The sequence below is a fragment of the Nuphar pumila genome, chromosome 8 (assembly GCF_984573655.1).
Source record: "Nuphar pumila chromosome 8, dmNupPumi1.hap1.1, whole genome shotgun sequence".
Lineage (NCBI taxonomy): Eukaryota > Viridiplantae > Streptophyta > Magnoliopsida > Nymphaeales > Nymphaeaceae > Nuphar > Nuphar pumila.
Genome location: NC_143256.1, coordinates 11,436,365 through 11,454,959, shown reverse-complemented (window position 1 = coordinate 11,454,959; position 18,595 = coordinate 11,436,365). Strand labels below are relative to the sequence as shown.

The 18,595-nt window shown below is 37.7% G+C and overlaps 1 protein-coding gene across 1 annotated transcript; it reads left to right on the top strand.

Moving 5' to 3' along the window:
* The first annotated feature begins 11,011 nt into the window (after nucleotides 1–11,011).
* LOC149829609 (uncharacterized) lies at nucleotides 11,012–12,744 on the top strand. Its single transcript, XM_090015210.1, has 4 exons — nucleotides 11,012–11,589; nucleotides 11,922–12,162; nucleotides 12,267–12,387; nucleotides 12,597–12,744. Exons 1-4 carry the CDS (start codon nucleotides 11,012–11,014, stop codon nucleotides 12,686–12,688), a joined length of 1,032 nt encoding a protein of 343 aa, XP_089871336.1. The 3' UTR covers nucleotides 12,689–12,744.
* Nucleotides 12,745–18,595: the final 5,851 nt, after the last annotated feature.

The window sequence follows — 18,595 nt, the reverse complement described above, 5'->3', positions numbered from 1 at the left end:
TGTATGAGATAATCCAAGCGTTGGATATGGATTATGTGCTTGTTATTTTTTGAGGTGTTACAGGGTATTCTTCAGATGATATAAACAAGTGATCAGATAATCTTCCTGAGTTGTAAATTGTTGCTTTATTTTATCTGTTAGATGCTACATATTTTTTGTTTTCTTGTTGCAACTTTCTCACCAAGGATGCATTGATGTTCTAAAATTAGATTTTTTGTGGATGGTACGCATTGGAGGAGGAGTATTCCCAGTCATTAAAGAATCATATTACCTTGTGAATGGTGAATATCGGGTTGACAAAGGGGCAGCTCCAAAGATGTTGAATTGTCTCATGTAAGTTTCTTTGATTTGTATGTCAACTGTTGGCTTTCTGTTGAGGGCTGGCTTAAATTTGAGTTGAAACTTTATACTATTGTTTTTGAGAAGAGAGATGAACTTGTACTGATTTTGGTTTGTCAATTTATTTTCTGCCTAATGTTTATATGGTCATTGATATTCATTGGTTCAACCTTATTCTTTGTTAGATGTCAAAGTGCAAAAGATAACTTCAACATCTAGCTTTGTATGCCTTCCTATTTTACATATATATCCTGTATAATTGCATTTACTTTGAATAGGATATTTTTTACATTTTTCTGTATTTATCAAACTTAGAATACTGAATGCTAATCCACATGCTCACTTGAAGGCATGCATGATGTGCTATGTATAAGTAGCCTTCCACTAATGGTTGTTTTTAGCTTTTGATTTCTTTGTCTGATATTGTATAAAGTTGATACTTAGAAAAATCATGTTTTGGAATCTCTGTTAAGTTTCTTATACACTCAACTTTGAAATAAAGTGGCTACAATTCCAAGTGAATATGGAGGTTTAAAATGATCATTTGTATTTTCTTTGTATGTCTTACATTTGTTTTTTGGATCTGTAGTATGTTATACTTACAGAAACTTAATGTTTGGTCTTCTTCATTTCTTATAATGTTTTCTCATAATCTTATAATTGCTGCCAGTGGGTTGTCCGAGGAGCAGTTGATGTAGACATTCTTGTGAATCCATCTGCATAGGGCGGGGAAAAAGATGAAGGTGTCGATGATCAAGTTGTAAAAGTAGTGGATATTGTTGACACTTTCTCTACCCATTGCTAGATCATTGATTTTTCCTTTGAATTTTATGCAGGTGTTGATTTCATACTGGACAATGTGGGTGGTTCTTACTTCCAGCGGAATCTGGATAGCTTGAACACAGATGGAAGGCTTTTCATTACTGGCATGTAGGGTGGTCCTATTGTTGAATGCAATGTTACTTGTTTCATAGCAAGACGCCTCACAGTACAAGGTATCCTTTCAAACACCGTACCAAATGCTTTAAAATATTTGTTAACATTGCAATTCTTTGAGAAAGACAACATGGTCAAAGATGCCACCAAGATGGTCTTGTCCCTTGAGCTAATGCATCTGGTTTCAGTTGACAACCTCCACTGACAGCCATGAAACTATCAAGCCCACCAACCACTAAGGTACCTTTTCAAGTTAATAGCACTAAGGTGATCATTTAAATTTATAAAATGAATAATCTTTCCTAGTAATTTCTCATTCTCAATAATTCTTTAAAATGATTGATGAATCTTTAGGAAATTAAAAATATTTGTAATAGGTCCAATCAATTTAAGGCATGAACCAAAAATTTTGGAATAACAATTTTTTATAATGAGTTCTGTTTGAAGATGAAAATGTACATTATTTTGGAGGATCTTTAATGACATCATTGCTATCAGTTTGTTGGGGAAACTCTGCCAACTATATTGAACTATATTTCTGGTGAAAAAAAATCCTTAGCTTCTACTTCTTGAATATATGAAATCCTTTCAGAAAATGACCCAAAATATTTTATGAATTTATTAATTTCCATTAAAAACATAAATGTCGGTTTCTTAAAATGGTACTTTAAGAAGTCTTTGTCCTGTATATCAAAGTGTTGTCTCTATGGTGGATGTAGTTGATGTAGCTTACAAAAATCAAACATTCACTAAATTTGTTTGGTTTGTGTGCCATTAACTCAACTTTTTGTGGGTATGTGATCTGTAAACACAATTCAAAATTTTTCATTGAAATTTACAACAATCAAATAGTAGTTAGTTTTCTCCATTCAGAATTCAAATAGAATTTTTCATTGAACATCTGCAGGTGAAAAAAATAGTGAGAAATAAAACACTAAACTTAGTATATTAGACCCTATGTTCATGGAGAAGCACCTTACTCAGACACCACAAAACTGACATGTCACACTAGTTAACCAACTGAATATATACATACATATATATATATGTATGTATGTATATATATATATATAACAATAATAAGACTTGGTCAAAGGTTTGCCCATTAGGGGACACGTGATGAGTTATGGAGCCTGATTCAGAGTTTTTTTCCTTACAGGAGGGGGGTCCGGAGGTTCCCCCCGGCGCAGGTCCCACTACGCAGTCAGCAGTAACCAAATTTTTTCTTAGGCTTTTGTTTGAGACTTGGTTTCTTATGGAGCACACCCAATTTTTTACTAGCAGCTTAGTTAAAATTGCATAAAAACCCCTAATTTTTTGTTAAATAAGGACTTTGACCCTCATTTGATTAAAAAATTCAAGGCGTGTATGCTTCAGCTTGAGGTGTGCCTCGCCTCGAGGCGTGCACCTTAAGGCGTATGAGGCGCACGCCTCGGGGCTTTTTTTTTATTTTTTATTTTATTTTGTGACGGATTAGCGATGAATAATATCTGTCGCTAATATTCAGCAATGAATTTTCGATGGTTTGCGATGCATTATATTCCGTTGCTATTTTAGCGACGAAATTAGCGACAAAATATAATTCGTTGCAAACCCAAATCAATGTGTATTTAGCGACGGACTCATGACGGATCATGTCTGTCGCTAATCCATCGCAAATTAGCGACAGAAGTAGCAATAGATAAGTTCTGTCGCTAATTAGTGACTAGGATTATGGGACGGACGCTATCCATCGCTAAACTGTTTAGCGACGGATAGCATCTGTCGCTAATCCACATTTTTCTTGTAGTGAAAATGCTATAATTTTCATGGAAAATAAGTTTCTCATATTTAAAAAACAAGTTTTCTTTTCTAAGAAACATGTTTTTCTTTTATAAGATATAAATTTCTTATGTTTGGTTTGATGTATTTATTATCTTATGAAGGTTTTTCTTCTACTTACGTGTTCCCCATTCATGATTTCATTCTTTGCTCATCTGCTGATTTGATTCCTGGTTGTTTCTCTATCTTTTTTTCAAAGCTAAGGTGGGGTTAGGCAGACCCCTACCGGTTATTATTCAACCAGTTTTGAACTTGCAACCGGTGGACTATCGATCAGGTCCAACCTCATGTGACCCATTTTAACATGGGTCTATCCAGAAAAACATAGAGTTTTCATTGTGGTGAGATCGGTTATCATTTTGAATTGCATGGTAGTTATGGTAACCTTTCACATTTCTCACTATTTAAAGACCGCAGACGTTTGATGAGAGCATGTGATATTGGTTTTACTCTCTATGTTCTCCTCTTAACTTCATGCCCTGAGATCATCCAGGGCGTCGATTGGTTGAGGAGAATGCCGACAACCGTATACTGAAACTTTCTTCGTATCGATAATGGCCACTTCTGGTAAGTGGCGCTCTTCATTTATGTTTTTCTCCAACATTGGGTTATGAGCTCACGCTTCCACTGCGCTTATCTTATGTGTGGGTGCGTTGGCGGACTCTGCCAGCGAGCAGGGTCATCGGTATTGAGGAACCCTCTCTCCTCCCATTTTTATCATTCCTCTCTCTCCTTCCTTTTTCTAGTATCATCGACAGATGTTTGCTACACACGACGATTGGCCATTGGAGGCCTATTGCCGCTGGTAGCCAGGGCCGACCATTGGTGGTGGTTGTCGATGGCATGTTTACAACAAAAGTTGAGAGGGAGGGTGGGGTTCTTCCTATTTTTTTCTTTTTGGTTGGGGTTTCTCACCACAGCAGTCGATGATGCACGACCGAGGTCGATAGTGGCTGGCCATCGAAGGTTGGCTGATCGTTGCTCTCAGAGGGTCGACCACTGGCAACAACTGCTGAGGCGACAAAGTTAAAATAAATAAGAAAGGGAAAAAAACTTTCTGTTTTGACTTTTAAAACACGCAGGTATCGACAAACTATCAGATCCGACGGTGGCTCGCCACTAGAGGCCAGCCATTGCCGATGGCCACCGATGGTCATGGCTATCGTGAGGGGTGAGAACGATTACGGGTATAACCATAACCTTAAAAAAAAATTATGTTACCTCGGGGGGTGTCAGGTTTCCAATATAGCTATAGTGGCACCCGACCCCAGGTGGGACCCGATCCAGAACTCGATACCAATTAATACAGTTTTGGGTGGATCGGGTCTGCTCTCGATCTGGAGGGATCCAGTCCAAGTTGCATCAAGTCTTTGGTCGGTTCTGAACTCGATTCGATAGTATTTGGTCCATGATTCGAACCCACATTGGGTTCCAGATAGATTGGGTCAGGATCCATTCTCGTATCTAGATCCATGGGATTTGACCCAAGATCTGATTGTACTGGGTTTGGATCTAGATCAGGTCTGGATCATGGGATCCGACACAGTATCTGTTTAGATCAAGTCTGAATATGAATCAGGTCAGGATCCATGAGATTCGACCCGAGATCTATTAATACCGGGTCTGGATTGTGAGATCTAACCTATGTACAGTTTTTGGTCAGATCAAGTCTGAAATAGGATTTTGTGACATGATCCATGCATTGTTTGATCCCTTTAAGGAGTAGAACTGGTTCGGTGACTGATTCAGTAGATTTTGAGATCGGTTCTAAATGGACTTTCACCGGTTCTTATAAAAAGACATTCTGTTTTCATGTATCAGTGAAAGAACATGGGTTTTCTCATTCAGTTTTAAGCATTCAGAGACTTTTGTGCATGTTTTGGACCAGTTTGGCAGTTCTAAGACCAGATTAGGGTCTTTCTTAATTGGTTCAAGGTTGTTTTAGACCGGTTTGGGGTGGTTTGTTGTTGGTTCCAATACTAGGACTTCGAGTATTACCTATAACAGCATGCCTTTGTCATTTTCTCATGCTTTTATATTTGTAGTTTTATCATGGATGCATGACTCTTGCTTGACATTTCATGCATTTTATATTGCTTTGTGTTATCCATAATATTTAACCTTAAATTATAATTGAATTCATGATATATGTGATATATTTTTATTAAAATTTCATTTATGCATATGAGATATAACATGAATTTGTGTTTTTGATGTTATAATACATAATTTATCATGAATATGCATGCATTATGATATTTTCATAGGCATGCTTTGCATGTTCACTATAATTAGGGTAAAAGATATTGATTAATTTACTCATGTAATCATCAAAGTGATCTGAGTTGTGCTTATTGAGGGTTCTTTGGACTATATTGAGATGAAATTCAATATTGCGATTGTGTATGACTTTATGAAACAATAATTCTACCCAACGGCAGATCATTGTATTCTAAATTTATGCAAGATATATTAGTAGATGTATATAGCAGCTCATGAAGCATGCTTGTACCCACAAGTACAATGTTGAATGGTCTTTGGTTATATGATCTACTAGTTTCATCAATTAAAGTCAATTCTTTCATAATTAAGGAGGTGAAACAATTCTGAGTATTATTATTTTCACCAATGTGAAACAATAATGACTCTATTATGCTTGCCTTCGAAAATGTGAATAATAAAAGGTCTCATATTTACCTTTTCGATATGAATCTTATATAGAGCGATTAACCCAATCCTACAGAGAGTAACATAACTGATTAAAAGGTTGACTATGAGAACTAAGAGTTTTCAAATGGTTGTCTCTGAGAAGTCAAAGCATTGAAATAGTCTTAGCCTATTATTTTTGCAATTACGAGTGGCTAAGAATATTCGAGGCATCATCTCTCACCACAAGACACTGAAATTTTTTTTGAAAGCTATTGAGGTGAAAATTATTGATTTAAACAAGATTTTATCTTAGGCCATATAGATAAGAAACTTCATTACTGGTCCTGACATAGCAAACTCTATTAAGGGACCACTAAAAATCTTTTGTGATAATGAAGTTGTGTATTTTTTTATTAACAAAAAGAGCTTCAATTTGTGTAGACACATGGTGTTAAAGTATTTTGTTATTAAAAAAGAACTGAGAATCATTTAGTGTGCGTTGATACAATCATTACAAATAAAATGATTAATGATACTCTTACAAAAAGGGCTAGCACTGAGATTGTATTTTCAACATATAATGAGCATGTGTCTATTTGATTCATTTTGATATATGATAACATATTATGATTTTATGTGATCACATTTATAAAACTAAATTGATTCTCTATGGTTTTGTACATTGTTGATTATGTGTAAAGTGTCGCTCATTTTGAAAAAAAAAGAATAATAGAATAACATTATCAAAAGAACCAATAGAATGTGTCAGAGATCAACTCATTCATAAAGATAATCTTAACATGCTAAACACCTAAAATAAATGATATTTTAGTGTATAAAAATGTGAGATTTAATAAAGAGACGTTCATCTCAATGACTTGTATGATTTATTCTTGTGATTAAGTATAGCATGTGAACTCACATGAAAATCGAATCAAGATAACAGTAAAACCTCGATAAAGTGTTTTTTTGTGTCAATGGGTCAAGTGGAAGAATGTTGGATTATAAATCGGGTCCAACCTGATGTCACCCGGTTTGGCACTGGTCTATCCAGGAAAACGTAGAGTTTCCATTATGCAGAATTGGTTACCACTTTGAATTGCATGATAGTTATGGTCACCTTCCACATTTCTTACTATTTAGAGACCACAAATGTTTGATGAGAGTGTGATATTGGTTTCTCTCTTTAGGGTTCAAGGGTCCTGTTCTCCTCTCAACTTGAAGTCCTGGGCTCATCATGGGCATCGATTGGCTAAAGAGAACGTCGACAACCCGCATCCACTAAAGCTTTCTTCGGATCAATAATAAGTGGTGCGCTCCCTTTATGTTTTTTGTCGACGGCAACCTCCCATCATAAGGAGACGTACACTGCCAGATGCTGCCAACTGTGCAGAGCCTTTCTCATTTTACATGGCCTTCGAAACATCATTTTCTATTTTTATTTCCCAAGACATTTCTTGTTTCTGTTTTCCTTCCTACCAACCTTGCTTTTGCATCCTAAGAGAGGCTTAATTTAAAATAACAATTTTGAGATGCTCACTAAACTTTTTATCTTACCACCATAGTTTTCACAATCTTCCATAGACCCCAAAGGCCTTTTTTTTTTTTTGAAAGGCAAGCTGGGGTTAGGTGGATCCCTACCCTAACAACAGTCGCCTCATGTTGGGAAGGGATTCGATCATGAGCCTTCAGCTTGACACAAGACCCCGCTTACCACATGGGATACCACTTCTGTGGTACCCCCAAGCCTTTGCTGTCGTTAAGCAAACACCTTCATTTCACTACCTCGCTTTGTGAATCTTTTTTGAATTAAAGCAAGCTGGGTTTAGGAGACCCCCACCAGTTATTGCAAATCTGATTCTCTCCTTTACAAACCTTCACCTTTTTTCAGCCCTGACCCTTATTGCTTATGGGATTCAGATCTCAAATATCCGATCTAGACTGACCTGACGCATAACATATATACAATCTGAATCTCACCTTTATCCATACCCAAAATCCGTATATTAGGGTCCTCTTATAAAGCATATTGATGTTAATGTAATGGCGATGAACACACATTTCTATATATTAAAAAATTACATTTATATAATTGCTTGGAGAATAGGGATACCGTTCCCTATCAAAATATATTTAAAATTTTCTCTTATGTTTGATATGGAATTATTTTTCCATCTTTACACGAATGTCAAAATTTGAGATTACCAAACTGAGAAAAGGTTCTTATATCACCAATAAAAAAACGAAAATGACGTAGATGGTACTCACTTTTGGCACAAAACCGAGTTTTGACAGCAACTTAAAAAAATATTACAAACATGGCTAATTTTACTACTCAAAAATCCAATAAACCTGGCCAATTTACTGTTTACTGAACACTTTTGCTCTCCTCTCACCTACAAAAGTAGTCAGGGTTCGATTCTCATGGGTGTTACCTCTCTGTGCAAGCCAACGTGTAGCATAGGCTCTTGGGGCAGGAGTCCTAGCTTTGGAGTTTTATGCAGTGGGCACAATGACTGTAGGTATGGTAGGCTGAGACAGCGCGATCAGGTCTTCGTGTTGAGTGCGGTTTTTTCCGGTTATAAATTCAAAAAAATGGCCCCATGAGTAAATGAGTTTTTTCCTTTTCTTTTCTGTCTATGGCTTGCAATGGGCCAGCCGCATTTGGACCTGAGCCTGGACCAATGATCCGGGACCTACTTGGCTTGTATAATATAACAAGCTTGTCGAGTTGGCCTTAAGTAGGACCACAGACTCCAGTCAAAATGGTACCTACTTTCACTATTTGGGACTCATGCAGATCTGCATAGGACCTCAACCAACCTGGTCATTGTCTTGCCCAAGGATGGGGTGCATGGGGTCCACTCACTTGGGGCTTTCTCAGCTTGCTTAGTTAAAAGGAACAACAGACTCGGGGTGTCAACGGGTCAGCTTTAAGCTGACCCGACCAAACCCTATAGGGTCCAGGTATGGTGACAAATAAGAAGCTCTGATTAAGACCCAGGTCCAAAAATGAAGGTCCGATTAATACATGGGTCATTTGTGAAATTATACCGGGCCTGACCCGAGTTTCGATTAAGACCCTCGATTTTTCAATATAAAAATATTATTTTATCAAGTATGATCTGGGTATGGTTCATGTAGTTCTTATTGGGTCCAGGTGTGATATCTCTTATAGTAGACCCAATTAGACCCTGGTCCGGACCTGATACAATACCCAAAAATCTTAATCAAGTCTGGTTTCACCTGAGTCGAACCAAACCCGACCCATTGACACTCCTACAGCAGAAACTATGCTGATCCAATCGAGAATCAAACCAGATCAAGCAAATATCCATTTCATCCATTTGTTTTGACCTCATCCCATAATCAGGGGTCCTAGCCTTGGAGTTTTGCGCTGCTGGCACGATGACCGTACGACCATAGGTATTGCAGGCTGAGCCAGGGCAGCCAAGTCTTTGTGCTGGGTGCAGTTTTTCCAGTTATAAAAAAAAAAAAAAAAATAGCTCAGATTCGGATCAGATGTATGCATTGCTGGATCCAACATATATAGTCAGAGAGAAAAAAGAAAATAAAAAGCTTTCTCTGTCAAAAAGAAAATAAAAAGCTTAGTTGCTTTTTTTCTGTAAATTTTTTTTTTTTTATTATTATTATTATTATGATCAAGCCATCGGAATTAAAGCCTCTCGTCCTTTCCAATAGAGAAACCCTACTGGTGGCTCTACAAACCAGACAATTATACCCATTCCAGTGGGGTTTGAACTTGCAATGTCACATCACACGGTGACTTGCACAAACTGCTCCTACCAAACAGACGGAGCCCAATTAGTGATTAGCTTATATAACCAATTTATTTGGATGTTAATCGGATTTAGATTCGAATGTAAAACTTTACAACTAAATATAACATGTTTAGCTAATGGAATATGGAATCAGGTTGGTCGGACAAAACCAGATCCATTCGCATCCCTGACCGAAGTCGAGCATACTGTAACAAATATGTGCAGTATTTCGAAAATTCCACAATTTTATTCGAATTCTGCAAAAACTAATAAAATACCGAATAAGAAGTGAAATTTCAAAAATATAACCTATTTTAAAGGTACCATGTGTTTTATAGGAATATTATTCTAGAGAAATCTCTAAAAAATCTAGCTTTTTTGTTTTAAATATCGTTAGGTTTTCCTTCACCGGGATTTTCTCCAGAATGAGATTTCAACAGTTGGTCCTACAACTAGGGTTGTCAATGGGTCGGGTTTGGTTCGGACCTAAGTGGAATCAAACCAAGATCCGATTTGAGATACTAGTACTGGACCGGACCCGAGTCCAAACAAATCCACCATAAGCGAAATCATACACAGATCCTATAAGAATTACATGAACCAGACCAAGATCATACCCAATAAAATACTGTTTTTCTATCTTTTTTACGTTAAAAGATTGTGTATCTTAGTTGGGCCCGGGTCTGGTATAAAATTTCACAAACCATACCGGACTTCATATATTAATCTAACCCTTTGAGTCTGACCCGAATTCTAATTCGACCTCCTTGTTTATCACTAAACACTGACCCTACGCAATGACATCCCTACCTACAACTCCATTTCCATCTCAATTGGACCAGATTCTGATAAGGATTTGACCTGTTACTTGACAGTATGTAGTCCACGAACACCGAGACCCCTCGATGACACATCCTCCATGCATCCGCTCTGCCCCCACCCAGTGTGACAAATATCGCGAGATTTATGAAAATCTCGCGGTAATATCGCGAGAAATTGCTTGAAAGTTTAAAACGGCAATATCTTGCGAGTTTTTTAAAATCTCGCGAGATTTATGAAAAAACATAAATATCGTGAATTAAACACGATTTTTATGTTTTAAATGGCTATTTATTGCAAAAAAACATGTATTTTTATTTTTAAATAATTTTATCAATATTTTCTTATAAAAATTAATTTTTTATTTATTTTTTTATTGCCTAGATTTTGCCAAAAAAATGCAAGATTTATGAAAAAATTTCAATTTCTCGCGAGTTTTTAAAAAACGAGAAATTGCCGTTTAAAACGTTTGTCACTGTGCCACTGCCTGCTCCGGTAACAGCTCATCTCTACCGCCACGTTAGCAGAATTTTCGACCGTTTCTCACCAACGGTTACTTTTTTTCTCAAAAACCCTGCGTGCACCTCCCCCCTCCGATTTTACCGATAGAATCATCTCTCTCTCTCTCTCTCTCTCTCTCTCTCTGTTCCTACAGGAGGCGAGCCATGGGGAAACTCTGTGAGGGGTCGGTGCTCGACGGGTTCCAGCCCGTCTCCCCCCTCAACCTCCCATGGAGAGACGGCTTCAAGGAGAAGAAGGACGGCTTCCTCAACGACGATGACCCCGCCACCGATCTCTCCGACCTCTGCGAGAACAACGGCTGGGACGCCGTCTTCGGCCTCCAGGAGAGGCAGAAACGAGCCCTCCATTCCCTCTCCTCCAAGGGCGTCTTCTGGAAGCACCCGTCCAAGCCCAGTGTCGCCCAGCTCTTGCTCCTCTTCTACGGCGGCGACGTCGACACCGACGGCAACTGCCTCTTCACCGCCTCCCGGAGGGCGATGCAGCTCCCCGACCAACCAGCCCAGCTCAGGAAGAGGGTCGTCGACCGCTTTTCCGATGACTACCGGGCGGGAATCCGGCCCCGGCCTGAGATCGACGCTGCGATCAGGAACATGTACCAGCCTGATCTCGAAGCGGGTTGGGGCTTGCATTTCGTCCAGGAGGTGAAATTCCTGGCCCCCAAGAAGGATCGCCAACGGTTGGGTTATCTCATTGAGGATCTAACCAGAGTAGGGGTGTCGAGGTAGGAATCCTTTTATTTCTCACCGTTTTGTTATTTCTCCAATGTGTGCCTAATTATGATCTGGGGAGACTCGTTTTCCCTGTTTCGTTTAATCTGTTTATCTTTCTCTGTGGTTGAAAAGTGTGATTTGGTTCTTGATTCTTTGGTTTCATGCTTATGCTATTTTCATGTTCATGAAAAAATCTGATTCTTTGGTCTCTTTTGTATGTTTTTCTTTCTTTTTTCTTGTTTTGATATGATTCTGTCTTCTTTCTTTTGTTCATAGAAACTCTCTTTGTGACTATTCTCCTTGAATTAAAGAATTTGGCCTTTGTTTTTTTGTTCTGTTACAGAGAGGCAGCAGCAGAAGCAGTATACAAGGAGAGATGCATCCCTGTGAAAGATGGGGAGAGCTGGGCGAAATACATGTCGACTAATGGGGATTCGCAAGATGAATACGACATCATTTCTATGCACTACACGCAAGAGGGTCTCCTAACGGTGGATGAGAACAGGGATGGGAAAGCAGCTGCCTTTGGGGATGACATTGCCATTGAGACTCTGGCTACAGTGTTCAACCGAGAGGTTTATGTGGTATATAATCTTTCTTCCTATAGTCCAATGTCATAAATTCGTTCCTAGCTTCCGTTTTTTTGAGCCTTTTCTTTACCACTTTTTTGGTTCCCCATTTTGTGCAGGTGCAAGCTCATGGAACAGATGGATCATCAGATGAGGAGGCTTGCCTGTTTTTCCTACCACACTCTCCACGATGGGGTCAAGTTACTGGGCCACCAGTTTTCCTTCTAATGAGGGGAACAGGTATGTAACTCAATTGTTATGACCTATCAATTTACATATTTTTTAAGTTAGTAATGAGCAGTTGAGCTGATCACCACCTAGAGGGCTCCTTGTGTCATTTCTCAATTTCATTATGACATGATAATATGTAATTACATGATTTTTTATCATCATTTAGTAATGGGGATTTTTCTTTTTTTTTTCTTTTATGGTGGTGGTGTGGTTTCCAGGCTGGTGCTGCGCAGGTGCTGACCATTATGAGCCGTTGATCGCGTATGCTGCGCCATCTGCTTCTCAAGAGAAAGCTGCCGTCATCTTATGATATATACATATAACAGCACAATTCTTTTTTATTAGCTCTTTTCTTTGATTTTCTGGGCTTTTGCTTTATTTTTTTCTACTCTTTTTTTTTTTTTTTTTTTTTGGGGGGGGGGGGGGGGGGACTTTTCTTTTCTTGTCTTTGCAATTCCTTCTGTTGCACCCATCATTTGTTTTATGGGTAGGTTTGAGATCAGTAATTTAGGCATTTGGATTCACTCACTGGCTTGTGAGAAGAGCAGAATTAATACCACAAGTTGTTCTGGAATCCTCTTTGGCTAAAACCAGTACTCTCTCTCTCTCTCTCTCTCTCTCTCTCTCTCTCTCTCTCTCTGTTTTTTACTATTTACATTTCGTCAACCTAGTTATTCAAGATGGAGCAAAAATCGTCCAAGTCCTGCACGTCTCTGACCGTTGTCAAACTAATAAATTTATCAGTAAGGAATATACACAGCTAGTTGAGAACATGCGTTTTTATTATTTTAGTTGGTGTTGTTTGCTAGCTGTACCCCACATGACAGTCCCTTTCTTTTTTTCTTTCCTGCAAGCTTCTTATGTGAAGCAGATTGCAGAGGGAGGAGGCATTTTTCTTTTATTAACAGAGATGGACTTTGGAGTGTGTTTGGCTGATAAGTTTTATATAATTCTTATAAAAACAGGAATCTTGCTGGAAATGGCTTGTGTCATTATAATTCTTTCCTGCAAGCTTCTTATGTGAAGCAGATTGCAGAGGGAGGAGGAGGCATTTTTCTTTTATTAACAGAGATGGACTTTGGAGTGTGTTTGGCTGATAAGTTTTATATAATTCTTATAAAAACAGGAATCTTGCTGGAAATGGCTTGTGTCATTAGAGTTGGCCGTTGAATTGAACAATGGGTTTAGGCCATACTACCATATTCCGCAACTAAAATAGAAGATTTTAGTGCTAAAAAGAGAAAAAAAAAACAGTATGGATTTTTCAATAAAGCATGTACAGTGGTAAGTTGACAAAAAACATTAATTGTAATTGCAATTAGTTCACACAGAAACATTACTTCCAAATTAGGGGTGGGGGCAGCCTGGCCTGCTAATGGACTCGGCCGACCCGGAAATGGCTTGTGTCATTAGAGTTGGCCGTTGAATTGAAACAATGGGTTTAGGGCCATACTACCATATTCCACAACTAAAATAGAAGATTTTAGTGCTAAAAAGAGAAAAAAAATCAGTATGGATTTTTTGATAAAGCATGTCCAGTGGTAAGTTACAAAAAACATTAATTGTAATTGCAATTAGTTCACACAGACACATTACTTCCAAATTAGGGGTGGGCATCGGGCAGCCTGGCCTGCTAATGGACTTGGCCGACCCGGAAATGGCTTGTGTCATTAGAGTTGGCCGTTGAATTGAAACAATGGGTTTAGGGCCATACTACCATATTCCACAACTAAAATAGAAGATTTTAGTGCTAAAAAGAGAAAAAAAATCAGTATGGATTTTTTGATAAAGCATGTCCAGTGGTAAGTTACAAAAAACATTAATTGTAATTGCAATTAGTTCACACAGACACATTACTTCCAAATTAGGGGTGGGCATCGGGCAGCCTGGCCTGCTAATGGACTTGGCCGACCGGGCCGTTGAACGGGCTGCCCTGTTCTTAACTGGGGCCCTGAAGCGGGCTGGGTACAGCATGACCCAATCCTAAAATGCATAAATGGTTGACTGAAATTATGGGTCAATGATAATTGTTGGATGGTAAGAAGAGATGAGTAAATAATTCAAAGACCACTCTTTTTTTCGACTTTGATCATGTGGAATAGTTTCATATTGAAGAAGCACAAAATGGTGGTGGAGTTTATATCCTACTTGGTGATTCAATCACTTGTTTCAAAGAACAAGAGGATGGTATCACACATGTGCGCGTGTGCCCGTTGCATCGTGCTAGGTTCAGGTTTGGGTAATAGGCCTTTTAGAGCCATATCCATTATTTTTTTTGTCCCACATTAATTATTTTATTTGGATTAATTAAAAGGAAAAGAGAAATGGATAACGGATCGTTTTATTGACGGGTCACGTTACTTTGTAACAGGTAACGGATCTCTTTCACGTTTTAATATCTGTTCAGGGATTATAAAATGTGGTTACGCAGACGATAGTGACTCTTGAGATTTTTCTTTTCACTCTCCCTGCTCTCTCTTACTTCTCTATGGGTGTTTCTCAGCAAGAGGAGTTCTGTAACAGTCTTCATAGAGGTTGTTTTCGAAAGGTGATCTACCATCGAAGTGCATCGATCCAGATTATCGAGGCTATGGTATCCATTCAGGGATTATAAAATGTGGTTACGCAACGCTAGTGACTCTCGAGATTTTTGTTTTCTCTCTCCCTGCTCTCTCTTACTTCTCTGTGGGTGTTTCTCAAAAAAGGGGAGTTCTGCAGCAGTCGTTCATAGAGGTTGTTTTCGAAGGGTGATCTACCATTGGTGTGCATAGATCCAGATCATCAATGCTATGGTATCCTGGGAGAAGGACGCTAGACCTTTTTTGTACCATATGTGGGGGTAAATCTTCTCTAAGGAGAGTATTTTTATATATCTTAGCCTATTACAGAATATTAACATATTTTCATTGTTGTTCTTATTCTATTCTATGCATATGTTTGATCTGTTGTCATCATCTGAATTTTGGTTTAAAACGGAACTTGACATGCTTGAACCCTGTTACGATTTGAATCTATTGCTAAACATGCATATCATGTTGTATTGTAATCTGATTTGTATCATTAACAGTCTTAGAGAAGATTTTAAGCATGTTGATCTTATCTAGTTTTATACCAAAAGTAGACATGTCTGGTATGCTTAAAAAATTTGCCGATCAGAATTTCAAGCGTTGGCAACAATGTATGAAAATCTGGTTCACGACTATATGCTTGATTTTTATTCTTGAGTTCGAATGCCCCACAATTTCTGATAACGATCCTGATCTCGCCACTGTTACAACGACTGTAGAGTGGAAGGAGAAGGATGGTATATGTCGTGGTTGCATTCTGTTGGTTATGTCCAACACTTTGTTCGATGTATATACTTCCTCCTCTACCACTGCTAAATCTCTATAGGATCAACTTGACAAAAAGTACAATAACGAAGACCAAAGTCTTGAGAAGTACTTTGTTGCCAAGTTTCTGAAATATCAGATGGTTGAGGACAAGTCGGTCACTGAACAGGCACATGAGTTTTTGTTATTGCTTCATAGTTTGGCTGAGGATGATATGAAACTTTCTGAGAAGTTTCAAGTCATGACCATCGTGAAAAAATTTCTCAAGTCTTAGGTAGACTTTGGCATGTCTCTCAAGCACCGTAGAGGAAAGATTTCCCTAGATGATCTTATGGTAGCAATAGCCATTCAGGAAGAGCATAGGAGTCAGAAACAAGTTGTGATGTCAACTGAACAGTCTAAAGTGAATATGATGACCTGATCATTTAAAGGCAATGGTCAAAAAGTTAAACCTGCAATGATAAATCAATTCCAACAACATAAGGCCAAAATCTAGAAAAATACAAAGAATAAATCTTGCTGGAACTGTGGACATATTGGGCATTGGGCCAAGGAATGTCTTTCTAAGAAGGCCAAGGCTCATGGGAACACAGATGGTACTTCTCAAGTCAATATGGTGACTGAGCTAGTTGGGAGCAGTGTTGGGTATGTTTCTGCTAACCCTCAAATCTATCATGTTTAGGAGCCAACTGAGTAGTTGGTTGACAACTGGGGCTAATAGGCACGTTTGTGCTAATAAGTCTGTTTTTGTCTCTTACCAGGCTGCTGCAGGCAAATCCATGATTATGGGTAAGTCCACAGCTGCAAAGGTGTTGTGGATTGAACGCGTGGACCTGAAGTTTCTTTCAGGACGAGTTCTATCTCTACATAAAGTGCACCATGTGCCTATAGTTAGAAAGAATATTTTAAGTGGTTCATGTCTAATTAGAGAGGGTTATGAGTTTAACTTTAAATATAATAAGGTTTATTTTGTATTCTGAAACATTTATTGGCAAGCGGTATTTAGATGATGGTTTGTTTAAACTTCGTGTTGAACATATTTGTAGTAATAAATTAGAGAATTATATTTCTTTTGATTCATTGTCTAATGTTGTTTATAATATAAAATCATCTGATTTATGGCATAATAGATTGGGTCATATGAATTTTAATTCTGTAAAATGCATGATGAACTTGAAGATGATTCCTGAACATTCCATGGATAAAACTAAAAAATATAAAATTTGTGTGCAAGCAAAACAATGTAGGAAACCATTCCATACGATTGTTAGAGATTCTAAAATATTTGATTTGGTCCCCATAGATATCTGTGAGTTTCATGGAGTGTTAATTAGAAATCATAAAAAGTATTTTATCAATTTTATAAATGATGACACTAAATATTGTTATGTGTATCTGTATAAATCAAAAGATGAAGCTTTTGATAAGTTTATTATTTTTAAGAATGAAGCAGAAACACAAACTGATAGAAAACTTAAAAGATTGAGGTCTGATAGAGCTGAAGAATATACGTCTAACAAATTAGATAAATATTGTCAATCCGTTGGCATAGTTCATGAGTTTACCGCTTCATACTCTCTACAATTTAATGAGATTGCAAAAAGAAAGAATAAAACCCTAACTGACATGATAAATGCTCTACTTGGGAGTTCTTGATTACCTACTTATATGTAGAGGGATGCTCTAATACGACTTGTCATATTCTGAATAGAGTTTTCTAGAAGCATAAGGATTGTAGCCCATTTGAGCTCTAGAGAAATAGAAAATCTAGCTTAAAATACCTCAAAGTGTGGGGGGTGCCTTGCAAAGGTACTTGTTCCAGAGCAGAACAGGAAGAAGCTAGGTCCTAAAATTGTAAATGCTATCTTTTTGGGTTATATAGAGAACAATCATGCCTATAAGTTTTTAGTAATTAAGTCTAAAATATTTGGCATAGATGTAAACTATATTGTTGAGCTTCAAGAAGCTACATTCTTTGAGGGTGTATTTCTCATGAAAGTTGGTGTACCTCAGAATCTTTCTTCTTTAGATGTACATTCATCTTCTGGTTTCATTCCCGAATATGTGAAAATGATAACAGATGTGGGGGTTGAGCTATCTTTTTTCTACTCTTGAACAAATGAATCTGAGAAAGTGGTTGAACCAAGAAGAAGTAAGAGACCACGGATTACCAAGGATTTGGAAAGTGATTATATCACTTACCTTATCAAGGATTATCCTCCCACTTTCTGAGATGCAATGGCTTCACCTTAAGCAAGGCATTGGAAAGAAGTCATAAAGAGTGAAATGGACTTCATTGTCTCTAATGGCACTTGAAAACTAGTTGACATCTCTCGTAGTAGCTCTATTATTAGGTGTAAATGGATATTTAAGAAGAAGTTAAAACCAGATGGATTCATTGATAAGTAAAAGGCCAGATTGGATGCCAAGGGGTTCAAACAAAAGGAATGAATAAATTATTTTGACACATATTCTCTGGTTACTCGGATGACTACAATTAGGGTGTTGATTGCACTGGCTTCCATTTATGATCTCTCGGTCTATCAAATGAACGTAAAGATCATCTTTTTGCATGGCGATCTAGAAGAAGATATCTATATGGATCAACCTGAGGGTTTTGTGTCTCCTAGTAATGAAAATAAAGCTTGTAGACTTATGAAGTCATTATATTGACTAAAATCAACCCCTAAACAATGGCATCAGTAATTTAATAAAGTCATTTTATCATTTGGCTTTATTGTCAATGAATATAGTAAATGTGTTTATTGCAAAGTTAAAAGTGATGCATGTATCATTTTATGCCTGTATGTAGATGACATTCTATTGTTTGGTTTCAATATGGGAATTGTGAATGAGACGAAGTCGTTTCTTAGTAATAAATTTGA

What these genes read in the sequence shown, in the direction of transcription:
- LOC149829609 (XM_090015210.1), top strand. Translation starts at nt 11,012, where the DNA reads ATGGGGAAACTCTGTGAGGGGTCGGTGCTCGACGGGTTCCAGCCCGTC. An exon ending in ACCAGAGTAGGGGTGTCGAG is followed by an intron (nt 11,590 to 11,921) that starts GTAGGAATCCTT and finishes GTTCTGTTACAG; the next exon opens with AGAGGCAGCAGCAGAAGCAG. An exon ending in CCTTCTAATGAGGGGAACAG is followed by an intron (nt 12,388 to 12,596) that starts GTATGTAACTCA and finishes TGTGGTTTCCAG; the next exon opens with GCTGGTGCTGCGCAGGTGCT.